Raw genomic sequence first — 17,012 nt, forward strand, 5'->3', positions numbered from 1 at the left:
ATTGACTACATGGCTCCAATCTTCATCTTCTTAAACAACCTTTCAAGTCCAATTACAGTTTTTGTTGCTTATCTGCAGAAACTGGAAAAAAGTGAAAAACGGATTCGGAAGGTAGGTAAAGTGAACATTCCGGTGGTTGGGGCAGGCTGGGGACAAAAAATGGAAGGACTTGGGCTGGGTCGGGTTTTTTTTCCTGACCTGAGCAGGCCTTTAGGTTAGGATATGGGCAGCAGAGTTTTGGATGAGCTCAAGTTTATGGGGTGTAGATTGTGGGAGGCCAACTGGGAGTGTATTGGAATTTACAAATCTAGAGTTGATGAAGGCATGGATGAAGGTTTCAGCAACAGAGGAGCTGAGGCGATGTGGTGTCACAGAGGTGACAGTAGGCAGTCTTAGTGATGGGGTGGATATGCAGTCGGAAACTCATCTCAGGTTCAAATATGATACCAGGGTTACAAACAGTCTGGTTCAGCCTCAACAGCTATTTCAATATGGCCACAGAAATATTATTGGAAATTCACACCTCAAAGCTCTGTCCATCAAATATCCTCTGGTCATCTGTCTCAACACCTGGACATCAGTTCAGTACTGATTTCACCCAAGCCACATCAAATTTATCAGGTAGAAGCAAAAAAGTGAATAAACCGTTCACTGCAGCAAAAGTAAGAAATCTAAGCAAGGAGATAAAAACACAGCTTAAGGCACTATTTATTTTACCACAATGTTTTGAAGGTTCCAATATGTAGCAAAATGGAGAATGGGTGGTCAGAACAGTGAGGTGACTGTATACAGGATGCAGAAATGGGAGGAGGCAGCACAGAATTTATTTTGCAGAGTATTAATAGTTGCAAGATGAATCCTCCATTGTAGTTTGGTAGAGCACCTGACCATCTCAATTTACAACTTATTTTCTTGGCAACTTCATTCTCTTTCCCCCATCTCGCGCATCATTCCAAGGACTCCTTAAACACTGCTCCAGTTACTCTGTAACATTACCTACCACTCTCTGCATGGAAGCAGCCCATCTGAAGGGTAGTTCCACTTGAAATCAATTCACTCCCATCTTTTTAAGAACGTGGGTAATCCTATGAAATATGGTTCATATTTTGAGTCTGATGTCCTTATTTCATGGAATGTACTCCAGCAGAAAGATCCAACAGAATCGCCTTACCAAGAATAGACTCCACTTGGCAATTTCCCAGTCTGTGCCAGAGAAGCTCATTCTGCCCACAATTTTCACATGGTGACTGGTAGAGAGACTTTTCATAGTTAAAGATTAAACACCATGAATTCATATCTGGGAAAGAGGTGCCTGGTGCACTGGCCAACAATGACAGACAGATTATCTGGTCATTATTACATTGCTGTGCGCTAACTGACTGCAGCATTCCCTACAACAGTGACTACAGTCATTGGATGTAAAGCACTTGGGGCCATCTTGAGATTGTGAAAGGTACTGCATAAATGCAAATCTTTGATTTTAACAAAAGATGCTGTTAAATATGACTAAATATTCTCAGCCAACATCCCCCAGCGTTACACAGCACAGCTTTCTGAAGTACAGCCTGTGACCTGGAAGGTACAGAACAGCTCCAGCAAGATACAATTGATTTGATGGAGGTGTTTAAAATAATGAAATAAAATTTAATAGACAGAAGGTAGACACAAGATGTCAGATCTTTAATATATTATAGATGGTTCCTAATCATACAGCATACAAGTTGAGATAACAGATTGCTAAGCAAAGGTGGTGCTGTACTTTATTGTAAGTGTAACTGTGACTAATTCTGCAGCACTTAACTGTCTCAGAAGAAATTTACATGTTTCTGGATCAAAAATATTTAATATTTGCTATAGTATTTAGTCCAGTCAACATTAGAATACCTTTTGTCAATTTATCCATTTAGAAACATACACTGTCCCACAAACAAAAGTAAATGCATTCTTGATAATATATATATATATATATTTTTTTTTAGATAATTTACAGAGAATACAGGAAATGCTGCCTTAAATTTCCCTGTCCTCGACAGTTAATAATACAAGGTGATTATACAGGAGGGACTAGACGGCATTTTAAACCAGTGAGAATTAGTCTATATAGTTATAAGGGACATGACAGACATCCTGGGGGGTCACCAATGACCAGAAACTTAACTGGATGAGCTATATAAATACTGTGGCTACAAGAACACGCCAGAGGCTGGGAATGCTGCAGTGAGTAACTCACCTCCTGACTCCCCAAAGCCTGTCCACCATTCTACAAGGCACAAGACAGGAGTGTGATGGAATACTCTCCAATTGCCTGGATGGGTGCAGCTCCAACAACACTTAAGAAGCTCGACACCATTCAGGACAAAGCAGCCTGCTTGATTGGCACCCCATCCACCACTGGTACAGTGGCAGCAGTGTGTATCATCTACAAGATGTACTGCAGCACCTTTCCAAGGCTCCTTCAACAGCATCTTCAAAACTTGCACCTAGAAGAACAAGAGCAGCAGGCGCATGGGAACAGCACCACCTCTACGTTCCCCTCCAAGCAACATACCACCCTGAAAATATATTGCTATTCCTACATCGTTGGGTCAAAATCCTGGAACTCCCTCCCTAACAGCACTGTGGGTGTACCACACAGAGTGCAGTGGTTCAAGGAGGCAGCTCGCCACCACCTTCTCAAGGACAACAGAGGATGGGCAACAAATGCTGGCCTTGCCAGCAATGCCCACATTCTATTTACAAATTTAAAAAAAAGCAAGACTGCTAAATCTATAGTTTTCCTACTTTCTGTAAAATAACATTTGCTCAGCTTCCATCTGTACTGGCTGTTCTATTCAATAGAAGATTTAAAAGTTAAGTTATGCATACAAATATATACAATATATACAAATAAAAGGGGCTGTATTTACATTCTTTACAGAGGCACATTCAGCCTTTAGGTTTCATTGATTTCATCCACTTAGAGGTTCCATGTTTATCTTGTAATGAATGTAACAACTGCTTTCATCAGCTTCAATGTGGGTCTCATCTGAAGCTGAAATTTGGAAAGTACATGCCAAAAAATGTTTTTAGACAAGGCCACAGCCACATTAAAAACAGTCCTGTAAATTCAAGGGCACCTCAGCAACAAGTTGCACCCAGTAGATATTTGTAAAGTGGGGGAGCGCAAGGGCAGCTGTGAAGCATTGTAGACCCAAATGCCATGTCGACCTGCCCTCCTTAACCTTCTGAAATCTTAAACCTACCCTCTTTGAACAGGTTTCTGGCCAGCTTCCTTAATTCTCCCTCAGACTCCGGTTTGGCTCTGATCACTGCCATGAAACCCCTGGGGCAATTTAGACATAGCAGGCGCTAAGTAAATGTTAAGTAGCTGTCATGTCTTGGAGTAAACAAGACAGATGTACAGATTCGTTTCAACATCACTAACAAGCATAGCACACCCTGTACAATATGAACATTTCGGAGCACGAGAAATAGTGTTATAGGCTTTTGCCAGTGTTCGATGGACATGGACACTGAGGATTGGAAAAAAAAATTACACCAAGAAAGTAAGATCAAAAAAGGAGGAAAAGAAACTACCCTAGAGACTCTTAGCCTGCACAGTCCTTCAAAACAAAAAGATCAAAATCAGAGTGCACTAGGATTAATACTTGGAGGGGACAGTGGCTCCCGTTGAACCATATGGGGCTGTTCATTCCCATTTTAGAGGCGATCGGTATTTTGAATTCCTCCATCCACAGTCAAAGCTCCAAACCTGTTGAAAACAAATACAGGATTAGCAACGCACAGAATAGAGCCAAATTCCCTTTGTGGAGAAAAAAAGTAATTCTGGTTCTTTGGATCAAAAAACTTGATGGAAAGACTTCAAAAAAAGTAAACACCCAAATTTGAGAAACTTACTTTTGGAATTACCAAAGGGTCAATTTTTGGATAAGGGGTTAATTTACTTTTATTATTGACTTATTCACATGCCAATAAAACTAGTATTTCTAATATAACCGCTGCCAAAGAAAGATGACTGAGATTTACTGCTAAACCCTGGATTTTGCATTTTAAAAAACTTGTTTACAGGTGATTTCTTTTGACTTGGACACACTCACTTTGCATGTAGGCATATTCCAAATGATTTAATAATCAAAGAATTAAAAGTTCATGAGACTCTGGTGATCTCAGGTTTGATGTGTAAATGTCTGTGTGATCGAGCACACATCAATGTGCTGCAAAGCGCAGCAATCATTAATCCTATTTAACGGGTTTCAGTTTTTAAGGGGCACAGTAAATAGGGGTGTTGGGGGTAAGTAACTGAACAAAATCAGTGAGGTAGTGACTATTGGGATTATAATGACCAACAGCTTACATTTATATAAAAGCAGAGTTCGGTGCTTGCTGAAAATCTGAAATTAGAACAAAGTGCTGGAAATATCCAGCAGGTCAGGCAGCATCTGTAGAGAGAAAAATAGTCAATGTTTCAGGTCAATGACCTCTTGTCAGAACTGGAAAAGGTCTGAGGTGTAACAGGTTTTTTTTTTTTTATATACAGGAGGTAGGGAATGTGGGAAGGGGAGGAAAGAACAAAAGGGAAGGACTGTCATAAGGTGGAAGGCAGGAAAGATTAAATCACAAAACAGCTGATGGAAGGCAAAAGGAGGTTGGTAACGGGACAAGTAGAGAAACAAAATATGAATCTACAGGAGCTGTAAATGGCAGATGTAAAAGGAAGCATTTTCTATTTGAAATTATTTTTGCCTGTGCTGTAATTCCACGAGGTTTTTCCCTGCGTTACCAAATTTGGGCTGTACTTACCTTTCCAGGATGTGATTATTCTCAGCAAGCTCCTTAACAACTCCCTCCATTTCTTCCTTCAGTTTCTTCATTCTACAGCAAGATTTGAAAATATGCATTTTGGAGAGGAAGAACTTTATATTAATTCTGTCCACTTAGGATCCACCAGGACAAGACCAAATCCCCTTTAAAATCATATACTTAAAAAGCAATTTCTTTAACTTTGCAATGTAAAATAAAAATTATGACTAATTTTATATGGAGAAATACCAGTGAGCATCAAAAATCCCAAGACTACATTGTTTTATAAAGGAGTATTCACCTGAGGCTACAATGCTGCTCATTCTCTAAATTAAGCTAATCTTCAAATACCTTTAGATGGTAGGGAGCCCCATGAGGGGAAATTCAAAGGAATAAAGTCCCCTTTTAAGAGATTTATGCCTTCCCCATTGTACACTCAATATAATTTAACTTTTGTTATTTATGACCAAGTTGGTTAAATATTAAAAGGAAATGCATGAGCATTTTATGCTTGGGTCACTTACATTCTTTAAAAGGGACCAAATGTAATGTGCGTTGGTCATACACATTAAGTGTTTATCTCCTTTCTAATTGGTTATATTCTACTTGTGCTACACATCCATTGTTTAATCATGACATCTCTCCCATTTCAATTCTATCACCAAGTCTTCCCCAAACAAAAAAAAAAAAATTCTATTCAGGAATCAACCACCAAAAGAGTTCCTAGTACATCCCTCTATAGAGCAACAACTTTTATACAACATCTTTAATGTAGCAAAATGGCCCAAGGTATTTCACAGGGGCAGTATCAAACAAAATTTGACACTGAGCCACATAAGGAGATATTAGGGTAGATGACCAAAAACTTTATGAGAGGTGTAAGTTTTCAGGAGCGTCTTGAGATGAGAAACGAAGAGTTGTAGGGAGGGAATTCCAGAGCTTAGGGGCCTAGACAGCTGAAAGCACAGCCGCCAGTGGTGGAGCGATGAAAATGGGGATGCTCAAGAGGACATAGTTGGGGAATACCCTACAAAAAGCTAGAAACATCCTCTCAATGCTCATCTATTGGGGGCCTGGTGCAGATATAATTGTGCAGATAGACTGGACTCAAACTATTACTATTAATGATGGATCACAGTGAAACAGATCATTTGTGGACTATGGACTTGTCACAGATCCCAGTCCTCCCACTAGGTCACCAATTATTGGGAAGGATATACAGGAACAAATCTGCAAGGAAATGAGAGGTGCAAAACCTTTACAGTAATTATAATAGGGAACTTTAATTATCTTAATACAGGCATAGTAATAGTGTAAAGAGCAGAGGTGCAAGAGTTTCTAAAGTGTGTTCCGGGGTTGTTGTTGTTTTTTTAAGATCAGCATTGCTGGATCTGGTTCTGGGGAATGAGGTGGGACAAATGGATCAAGTGTCAGTAGGGGAACAGTCAGCTAAGGTATTGGTTAGCTATGGAAAAGGACAAGGCGCAATCCTCAGTAAAAAAAATAATTAACTGGGGGTGGACCAATTTCAATGGAGTAAGAACGGATCTGGCCCAAGTAAATTGGAACCAAAGATTGGCAGGCAAAACTGCAATGGAACAATGGGCTGTCTTTAAAGAGGCGATGGTTCGGATACAGTTGAGCTACATTCCCACGAGAGAGAAAAAAAAAGGACAAAAAGCTAGAGCTCCCTGCATGCCAAAAAATAGAAAAATTAAGCAGAAAAGGGTGGGTGTGACAGATGTCAGGTTGATAATACCAGTGAGAACCAGGCTGAATGTGGAAAGTTCAGAAAAGTGAAAAAGGAAATGAGAAGTAAAAAGAGCATAAGAAACTGGCAGCTAATGTAAAAGGGAATCCAACAGAAGTAAAAAGAGTAAAAGAGTGGTAAAAGGAGGTGGGGCCAACCAGGAATCAAAAAGGGAACCCATGCATGGAGGCAGAGGGTATAGCTGAGGTACTAAATGAGTACTTTGCATCTGTCTTTACCAAGCAAGATGCTGCCAAAGTTGTACTGAAAGAGGTGGTAGTTGGGACAATGGATGGGCCAAAAAATTGATAAAAGATATTAGAAAGGCTGGCTGTACTTTAGGTTGATAAGTCATCAGGACCGGATCAGATGCATTTGAGGATACTGAGGTAAGCAAGGGTGGAAGTTGCAGAGGCACTGGCCATAATCTTCTAATTCTCCTTAGATACAGGGGTAGTGACAAAGGACTGGAGAATTGCAAATGTAACACCCTTGTTCAATAAAGGGTGTAAGGAGAAGTGTGAAGTGACGCATTTTGGTAGGAAAAATGAGGAGGGGCAACAAGAAACAAAGGGTGCAGAAAGGGGCGCAGGAGCAGAGGGATCTCAGGGTATATGTGCACAAATCGTTGAAAGTGGCAGGGCTGCTTGAGAAAAAGGTTAATAAGGCATACAGAATCCCGAGCTTTATAAATAGAGGCAGAGAATGAAAGCAAGGACATTATGAAGAACCTTTATAGAATTCTGGTTCAGCCTCAACTGGAGCTTTACGTCCAATTCTGGGTACCACGCTTTAGGAAGGATGCGAAGACTTGAGAGGGTACAGAAAAGCTTTACAAGAATGGTTCCAGGGATGAGACTTCAGTTATTTGGATCGATTGGAGAAGCTGGGCTGTTCTCCTTAAAAAGAGGATAAGAGGAGATTTGAGGTGTTGAAAGTCATGATGGGTCTGGACAGAGTAGAGAGGGAGAAACTGTTCCCATTGGTGGAAGGGTTGAGAACCAGAGGACACAATTCAAGGTGATTAGCAAAAGAACCAGAGGAGACATGAGGAAATTTTTTTTTTTAATGACACAGCAAGAGGTTACGATCTGGAATGCACTCCGAGAGTATGGTGGCAGCAGATTTGTGGCTTTCAAAAGGGAATTGGATAATTATCTGAATAATTTTTTTTTTTTTAAAAAAGGGTTACAGGGAACTGGTGGGGGGGTGGGGGGGGAAATGGGACTGGCTGGACTGCTCTTGCAAAGGGGCAGCGTAGACACGATGGGCCAAAAGGCCTCCTTCTGTGCAGTAACCATTCTAATATTCTGTGATCCAGCAGGATTGTAGGTCAAAACATGGGCTCACTTAACCAGGTTTTCTGCATATGCCTACCCTGGTGCAGCTTTTAATGAAAACCTTTGTTTGTGAAAACTTGTTTTAGAGGGAAGAGCTGATATGGGGGCAATTCAGAGTTTCCTTGGACGTTTTACACCTTTTGATTATTGCTCTTCCTTGGAGAGTCAATTAAGTGAGAAGTAGTCTATGACCACACTAATTGTACAACATCTGCTGGAAGAGCAGGCCTAATGTTCAATAATTGTTCTTATGGTGTAGGACACAAATTGCGCGCGCAAGAGAGTGAGGGGACGTCTTGCAAGTTACTGCCCTGATTATTCATTTTATCAGTGATACATTGTACTTAATATAATCCAGTAAATCAGGTTCCCCATTTTAACTAAACTGGTTGAAAACTAAATGTGTACAAATATATATCAATATGAACACTATAAATTTCTTCTTGGCAGTCAAAAGCTACGTGAGTTCAATTAAGATGACATTCTACTGAAGATCAACTTCTCCCTGCCAAATTAGAATAGTTTGAGAGAGGTAGCCATACACACAATAAAAAAACTAAACAGCGATTGAGCCAAGTTTGGTAAATTGGCAATGAACATAGGAAATCAGCTCTTTATTTTACATGTTCCGCTTGATATCAATGCAGAAGTATTTACCCAATGGTCATTTCCATCAAGGTATTCTGACTTGGGTAACCAAGGGACGCTGAAGGTTTCCAGTCACTAGACGTGGCCATGAACGCTTTCTGAGGTAGCAGCTCCTGCAGCTATGAAAGCAAAATGGGAAAGAAAGAAATGTCAGCAATAATTCAACACAAATGCTTTGTATAACTTAATCCCACCATAACCAAATTAAACTGGGGTAGAGTAGCGTAGCAGTAAGGTGCTGGACCAACAACTCAGAGGGTGCGAGCGCCAAGTCCCACCGTAGCAAGAAATCTAGTTATTTACTGAAAATGGCCAGGGAAAGAACCCAGTCACCCCCTTCCTGGCCTGGCAACGACTTCAGGATGCCAGTTTTAATTGGACCCAATCCTGGAGGTTTCATCACATGACCTCCCACCTTTAATCCTCACCATTAGTTGCCTGTTGCATCTATCCTTCCAGCACCCTGCCTTCCCACACCAATTGAAAATAGTGAACAGACTCATTACCCAATTGGGTAGTTCTTTACTGTCAAACAGCTTTTTCTCCCATCGCTAATTTTTTTTTTTAAACTAATAAAATAAGTGTCCAAGGAAACCGGGAAAAAAAGTACTTTTATTTTTTAAATGCCCCTTGTGATTTTTCTCCTGGGTTTGCCCTGGAGTTTAATCTTCAATTTTCTGGAGACTCCAGGATTATTCTGAAGGGTTGGCGAGCCCGGTGTGACTCCCTGGCTGGCTCTTAATGTTCTCTCAAGTGGCTCATCAAGTCAATCAAGTACAACTCGAGAAGAGAGATCACCAACTTCTCAGGCAATGCAGGACAGGCAACAAATTCCGCCTCGGTAGAGACACATGTCCCGAAACAAACTGAATTAAAAATAAAACTGGTGGTTATCTCCCCAGAGACCAAATAGCTATACCTTCTTGATATGTTCTTGGTACGTGAATACTTCCTGCTCGATGTTTACAAACTGATTAGCAACACTCAGCACCTGCTTTCTCAGAAAATGCATCTTCCTGTGGAGGAAGCAGAACTCATTACAGCCAACTCATGTTACACAGCCACAGAACTACAGCAACATTACTGTTGGATTACTACAGGGATTAGATTTCTGCCATTAAACAGTGAAAGCTACAACGATCAGAATACATAAACACAACAACATGCATCTATATAGTGCCTTCAACGTAATAAAATATCCCAAGGCATTTCATTGGACGGTATCAGACAAAATTTGACTGAGCAATGTAAACGCGACCAAATGCTTGGTCAAAGAGGTGGATTTTAAAGAGTGATTTAAAAAGGAGAGGGAGGAGGGAGCGGTTTAGGGAGGAAATTTCAGAGTTTTGGTTGAAAGCATGGCTGCCAACAGTGGAGCGATGAAAATTATGGATTTGTAGGAGGGCAAAATTGAAGGAGCACAGAGATCTTAGAGGAATGTAGGAGGTTACAAAACCTCAAATATAGAACGCCATTTACATGGAAAAACAACCCACTGAAACATTCATTTTCTTTCACATTTCCAAATACATGGCATCATCTCCAGGAGACAGAATCATAGAATGGAAGGGCAGCATTCGGCTGAATGGCCTCCAAGACAGAGAACTCATCTGGTTTTTCCTCGAGTAATTATGTCCTCTGCAGAGACAGATAGGGCTTCACCCGTAAGATAGCAACCCCTGACAGAGCAGCAGTCCCTCAGTACTGCACCACAGTGTCCATCTAGATTAATGCATTACACAGAAAACGTGTTCTGGTGGGTTCAGAATTAAAAAAGTGTCCTTATAGCCAATACTTGGTCCACGTGATTACAAACTGGTTTTGACTGCCCGAGGAGTCGAGAGGGGAATTGGCAAGAGTATTCAATCATTGATTGGCCCAGGGATTTTTATCCTTCGGGGGTGGAGGGGTGCGTGGAGAGAGACTAATTGTTTAGTTCTAATGTTCCAGCCATCATGGTGTATATAGAGCAAGTCAATAGACCAGTTGGTCTTTTCATAACTGTCCATTTCATAAGTTTGTGTTCAGAACTCCACTGTTGTATTGATTATCAACAGTGACGGCAACTGTTGGTGCTCATTAGTCACAAATACATCAACAGGCTCAGGTTTACAAATCTACTAGTGGATCCCAAAGCGGGTAAAAATGGATTAAATTTTAAATTACATTTTTAAAAAAAATTACAACTCACTTCATCCAGTCATCTGCCACATCAAGAAAAGATTGATACTTGGCAACACATTCATCTTTGAACAAGGACATTGCTTTTGAAGCAGATAGCCACATCTTCTGCCTGATAAAGAAAATTAGAAAATACATTTTTAGACATTAACATTTTAGTATAAAAATTATTTTTGAAACTCGCTTTTTTTTTTAGGGCCATTAAAGCACAACAGTGATCCTGTGTGGTGCACAGTTCAGGTGAAGTAAGTATCAACTGTGTAGTTTCCCAGATCCTTACAGTATCAGTAGGTTGGCCTGGGTTCAGTAGGATGCTAAGTGTACTGTTATACAATGGCCAGATTAAACATTTCCTTTACACCATTATCTGGGGTTTTTTTGACACAAAGCAAGAACATTCAGCAGTGATTAATCACAGATCATATTACTGAGCCCACGTGCTTAAAAAAAAAGCATGATTGCTACAGTAGCCTGGCTTGACTATTTTTGCTGATAATTCAGCTCCCTTGTACTAGTGGTTTTGGCATCTGCTACAAGTTCACCAGCACTCATTAATGAAAAATGAAATCAAAAAATAAGTGGAAGAAATAACCATAATTCTCGACATCATTCTGGAGGGTTAAATGTGATGACGACATTCGGGGGTGATTTTCCAGTTCCCGGGTGCATTGCACCACCACCTTCGCAAAAACCCAACTGATTTACCAATGCCCAATCGGAAAAGAAACCTAGCGTTCTTACCCGGTCTGGTCTGTACCTGATTCTAGTCTCTCACAAAGGTGGCTGACTCTTAAACCACTCTCTGAAGTGGCCTAGCAAGCCTAGGGATGGGGCAATAATGTCAGCCTTTCCGATGAAGCTCATATCCCGTGAATGGATTAAAGCCTGGGTGCAGTATAAAAGGAAAATCAGGTGGGAAGAAATGCCGATCGTCAATCCATCCATTCAAGTGGATAGAAAATCGGGATGGAGCTCCCTTATGGCATACACTCCTCCCGGCCCAATTTTCCTCTACGTGCTGAACTCAGATGATACAATATATCCAGCAGCAGGAAAATCCGACCCGCAGCACTGTCTGAACAAATGCCGTGACTGATACAAAGCCATTATTATCCTTGTAAAATGCTATTTAAAAAAAAAAGCACTCTTGAAAGCTGCTGGCAATGACAGCGTTTCCTGTGTCGAGCAGTCGCTGTTTTGCAGAGCCTGCCTTGCAATCTAACCACCAACACAGACGATATACTTTCTGGTCTGAACTATGTCTTGCGCACAGTTTTGTGGAAACATTGACTCTCACTCATTAAGCAATACTAAAGCCAACATTGTTCTGAGTGGTCTGATATACAAAGAACAAAGAAAATTACAGCACAGGAACAGGCCCTTCGGCCCTCCAAGCCTGCGCCGATCCAGATCCTCTAGCTAAACATGTCGCCTATTTTCTAAGGGTCTGTATCTCTTTGCTTCCTGCCCATTCATGTATCTGTCTAGATACATCTTAAAAGACGCTATCGTGCCCGCGTCTACCACCTCCGCTGGCAACGCGTTCCAGGCACCCACCACCCTCTGCGTAAAGAACTTTCCACGCATATCCCCCCTCACTTTGAACTCGTGACCCCTCGTAATTGAATCCCCCACTCTGGGAAAAAGTTTCTTGCTATCCACCCTGTCTATACCTCTCATGATTTTGTACACCTCAATCAGGTCCCCCCTCAACCTCCGTCTTTCTAATGAAAATATTCCTAATCTACTCAACCTCTCTTCATAGCTAGCGCCCTCCATACCAGGCAACATCCTGGTGAACCTCCTCTGCACCCTCTCCAAAGCATCTACATCCTTTTGGTAATGTGGCAACCAGAACTGCACGCAGTATTCCAAATGTGGCCGAACCAAAGTCTTATACAACTGTAACATGACCTGCCAACTCTTGTACTCAATACCCCGTCCGATGAAGGAAAGCATGCCGTATGCCTTCTTGACCACTCTATTGACCTGCGTTGCCACCTTCAGGGAACAATGGACCTGAACACCCAAATCTCTCTGGACATCAATTTTCCCCAGGACTTTTCCATTTACTGTATAGTTCACTCTTGAATTGGATCTTCCAAAATGCATCACCTCGCATTTGCCCTGATTGAACTCCATCTGCCATTTCTCTGCCCAACTCTCCAATCTATCTATATTCTGCTGTATTCTCTGACAGTCCCCTTCACTATCTGCTACTCCACCAATCTTAGTGTCGTCTGCAAACTTGCTAATCAGTCCACCTATACTTTCCTCCAAATCAGGCTCACATTAGTACTAAACAGACATGTGCCTCATCTCCATTCCAGATACTTTTGAAAGGAGGGGATGAATTAAAACGCTTGTCTTGTGTACCAGGTGGCAGAGGCTTTGTCAACACAGTCAGGACAAAATAAGTCAACTTTTGGAAACTGAGGAAGTTGCTTGCTCCTAAAACTAAAGGAACGCAGGGAGAAAAATCACATTTGCGGATAAACAGATGAGTTATTTATTCCGTCTTGCGGCTGGTTTCTGTGGCTCAGTACAAATTGGGGTGGGTGGGGAGGGCATTCTGTTGTAAATCCACATGTTATTGCTGTTGCAAATTTTCAAATTTTAAGTGCAAGATGTTAAAAATAAACCAACTCAATTTAAAAAAAATCATAAAAGCAAAATAACTGCAGATGTTGGAAATCTGAAATCCAAACAGGAAATGTTGGCAAACACTCAGCAGGTCTGAATGTCTGAGCATTTTCGGTTTTGATTCGATTATAATGATAGGGCTGTCTATGGTTATTACTCGGTTGCAACTTGCGTCAGTCAGAGGAAGTCTACCCCTTCAGTAGTCAGGCCGTTTGGCTTTTTAAAATAGTTCTACAATTTCTAACCTCACAAGCTTTAGCTGGGGCCTCACTCCCCAAGGACAAAATGCTGCCTGAGCACACAAAAGCAAAGGTGGTGCTTAAAGAAATATAAAATTTTATTCGAGCTTCAGGATTCTGTTCTAGCGAATCTAGGTGCAATGCAATCACTCACTGAGCTACTAGTCGAGCCAGGTTCCCCATTTTTAAATGGTCCCATAGTCACTAAATGATGAGCATCAGGCCAGCAGCACCAATATAAAGCATCAGCACCATCAGTAGAAACACACTTCATTTGTTCGCTAATGCACAATGCAATGCAGTAAATCGCATCAAAACACGTCAGCATAATTTGTGAATAGCGTCACTTTTCCACACCCCTCCCCCGCAAAGAATACCATATTTGCCAGACCATAATACGCACTTTTTCTGGGGGGGAAAAAAGTCAGCTAAAACTGCTGCGCGTCTTATGGTCCGAAGGTTACCCCCAGGTGCACAGCCTTATTAGCACGTTTCAGAGTTACGCACAGTTATTAGTTTTTTTGGGGGAGTAAAGTCTGGTGCGAACCTAATGGGTACAAAACAAATAAAGGTTTTCTTGTACTGTAGGATTCAAACTGGAAGTGATAAAAATTAAGTCATTCTGGAAACGTGGTATCAACAATGCTCTAGATGACAGTGAAAATGACATACTGTTTGAAGAAATGACAGTGCGTATAACACCAATGATGAGGAGTGTGACAGCAGTGATGAGGAATTTATAAGGCAATGGTTAGTAAAACTTCATGCTGCATTGCTGTTTTTGCTCTGTAATGGTAAATGTAAATATTAAATATCTAGAAGCACTGATTTTTTCCCCCCTAAATATTTCCTTTAAAAATCCTGGTGCGTGTCATGGTCTGGCAAATACGGTAGTTTGAGTAAACTGATTCAGAGAGGCGGTTCTCCTTCAAAGGTTCCCATATTTCTGAGCAAGTTGCTCTTTGCTCTATTGCAATCTCGGCTAATTTAGATGCAGCACACCTGCTGGGGAAGAGAACCCAATGGACCAGTCCACATCACCAGAAGCGAGGTGGAGTATATTGGAAACTCAGGGGCATGCTCCCCATGATTTTCCAACCATTAAGGGTGGGAAAATCATGGGCACTGTTTACCCCTGCCCCCACTCCTGAAGTTCCAACATTCACAGTTGGCAGAGAAAAGCTCCTCCCTGGCAGCTTGAACTCAGATCACCCCCCCCACCCCACCCATTACGTCTGCCATATGGGAACAATACTTTTGAAGGTAATGTTAACTGGTGTTTTTAATGAAACCGTAACCAGTAGAAACCTCAGCTCTTACGGCACAAACCATCAGAACAAATCCAACGCATATTCAACACTTACTTATCAAATTTGTGAATCTGCTCCTCGTTATAAGGCAGCTCTGAAAGAGAAAAAGGGTTCTGAATAAAATCCTTCAAATTTAGGAGTCATAAAAATAAGCTGTCACTCATAAATCCAATAAGGAATACAGGAGAAACCTCTTTACTCAGAGTGGTTAGAATATGGAACTCGTTACCACAAGGAACAGTTGAGGCAAATAGCACAAATGCATTTAAGGGGAAGCTGGACATGTACATGAGGGTGAAAGGAATGGGAGATATTGAAATGAGATGAAGAGCGGGAGCATGTTTGTTTGGAGCATTAACACTGTGCTGTAAATTCTATGTAATTCTATGAATTATCTATTTACTTCACTGTAACACATACTTCAGAAGAAGGAAATTTCCTCCACACAAGATCAGCTGGCAGGTTGTTCAACCTTGCTCGTCTTAGAGCGAAGACCGAAGTATGGACGGTCCTCATTAGGGAACTCCTCTTTGCTGATGATGCTGCAGTAACATCCCATACAGAAGAGCGCCTGCAGAGACTCATCGACAGGGTTGCGGCTGCCTGCAACGGATTTGACCTAACCATCAGCCTCAAGAAAACTATCATGGGACAGGACGTCAGAAATGCTCCATCCATCAATATTGGCGACCACGCTCTGGAAGTGGTTCAAGAGTTCACCTACCTAGGCTCAACTATCACCAGCAACTTGTCGCTCAATGCAGAAATCAACAAGCGCATGGGAAAGGCGTCCGCTGCTATGTCCAGACTGGTCAAGAGAGTGTGGGAAAATGGTGCACTGACACGGAACACAAAAGTCCGAGTGTATCAAGCCTGTGTCCTCAGTACCTTGCTCTACGGCAGCGAGGCCTGGACAACGTATGTCAGCCAAGAGCGACGTCTCAATTCATTCCATCTTTGCTGCCTCCGGAGAATCCTTGGCATCAGGTGGCAGGACCGTATCTCCAACGCAGAAGTCCTCGAGCTGCCAACATTCCCAGCATATACACCCTACTGAGCCAGCGGTGCTCGAGATGGCTTAGCCATGTAAGCCGCATGGAAGATGGCAGGATCTCCAAGGACACATTGTACAGCGAGCTCGTCACTGGTATCAGACCCACCGGTCGTCCATGTCTCCACTTTAAAGACGTCTGCAAACACGACATGAAGTCCTGTGACATTGACCACAAGTCATGGGAGTCAGTTGCCAGTGATCGTAACAGCTGGCGGAGAGCCATAAAGTCGGGGCTAAAGAGTGGCGAGTTGAAGAAACTTAGCTGTTGGCAGGAAAAAAGACAGAAGTGCGAGGGGGGGACCCAACTGTGTAACAGCCCCGACAACCAATTTTACCTGCAGTGCCTGTGGAAGAGTCTGTCACTCTAGAATTGGCCTTTATAGCCACTCCAGGCGCTTACCCCTTGTCTCTCGAGACAAAGAAGGAGGAGGAAGGAGACATACATCTGTGTAAACAGCAACGTAACTAGAATGGCAGAATTCAAAATTCTGACTGCATAAAGAAAATAGATTCGAGCTGCCATAACTTGGCAAACAAATAAAAAGGGGCAGCTGCTCTTTCAGTTCACAACATAAGAAATAGGAGGTGTAGGCAATTCGGCCCCTCAAGCCTGCTCCGCCATTCTGGAAGATCAAGGCTGATCTGATTGTGGCCTTAACTCCACTTTTCTTCCTGCCTGCCCCCCGTAACCCTGGAATCCTTTGTAGATCAAAAATCCATCTAACTCAGCCTTGAATATATTCAATGACGCAGCTTCCACTGCTCTCTGGGGAAGAGAATTCCAAAGATTAGTGACCCTGAGAGAAGAAATTCCTCCTATCAGTCTTAAATAGAGACCCCTTATTTTGGAAACTGTGCCCCCTAGCTCTAGATTCCCCCACAAGGGGAAAAGATTCTCTCAGCATCTACCCTGTCAAGCCCCCCTCGGAATCTTGTAGGTTTCAATAAGATCACGTCTCATTCTTCTAAACTCCAATGAGTATAGGCCCAATCTTTCCTCATAAGACAACCCCCTTCATTAGCCTAGTGAGCTCCTGCTAGTTAGCC

The 17,012-nt window shown here is 42.0% G+C and overlaps 1 protein-coding gene across 2 annotated transcripts in view; it reads right to left on the minus strand.

Annotated features, from left to right (window-relative positions):
* Positions 1-1,659: 1,659 nt before the first annotated feature.
* tbk1 (TANK-binding kinase 1) overlaps positions 1,660-17,012 on the minus strand; it is a 47,282-nt gene continuing 31,929 nt past the window's right edge. Inside the window, exons 16-21 of one of the 2 annotated variants that reach the window (XM_068050334.1) lie at positions 14,966-15,005; positions 10,730-10,831; positions 9,458-9,554; positions 8,548-8,657; positions 4,801-4,872; positions 1,660-3,751 (exon numbers count right to left, since the gene is read on the minus strand). In XM_068050334.1, coding sequence (XP_067906435.1) covers positions 3,700-3,751; positions 4,801-4,872; positions 8,548-8,657; positions 9,458-9,554; positions 10,730-10,831; positions 14,966-15,005 — 473 coding nt within the window. In that variant the 3' untranslated portion in view covers positions 1,660-3,699. The remainder of the gene's footprint in view (positions 3,752-4,800; positions 4,873-8,547; positions 8,658-9,457; positions 9,555-10,729; positions 10,832-14,965; positions 15,006-17,012) is intronic. The other variant, XM_068050335.1, reaches the window with a different exon arrangement.

The sequence above is a fragment of the Heterodontus francisci genome, chromosome 18 (genome assembly GCF_036365525.1).
Source record: "Heterodontus francisci isolate sHetFra1 chromosome 18, sHetFra1.hap1, whole genome shotgun sequence".
Taxonomy (NCBI): domain Eukaryota; kingdom Metazoa; phylum Chordata; class Chondrichthyes; order Heterodontiformes; family Heterodontidae; genus Heterodontus; species Heterodontus francisci.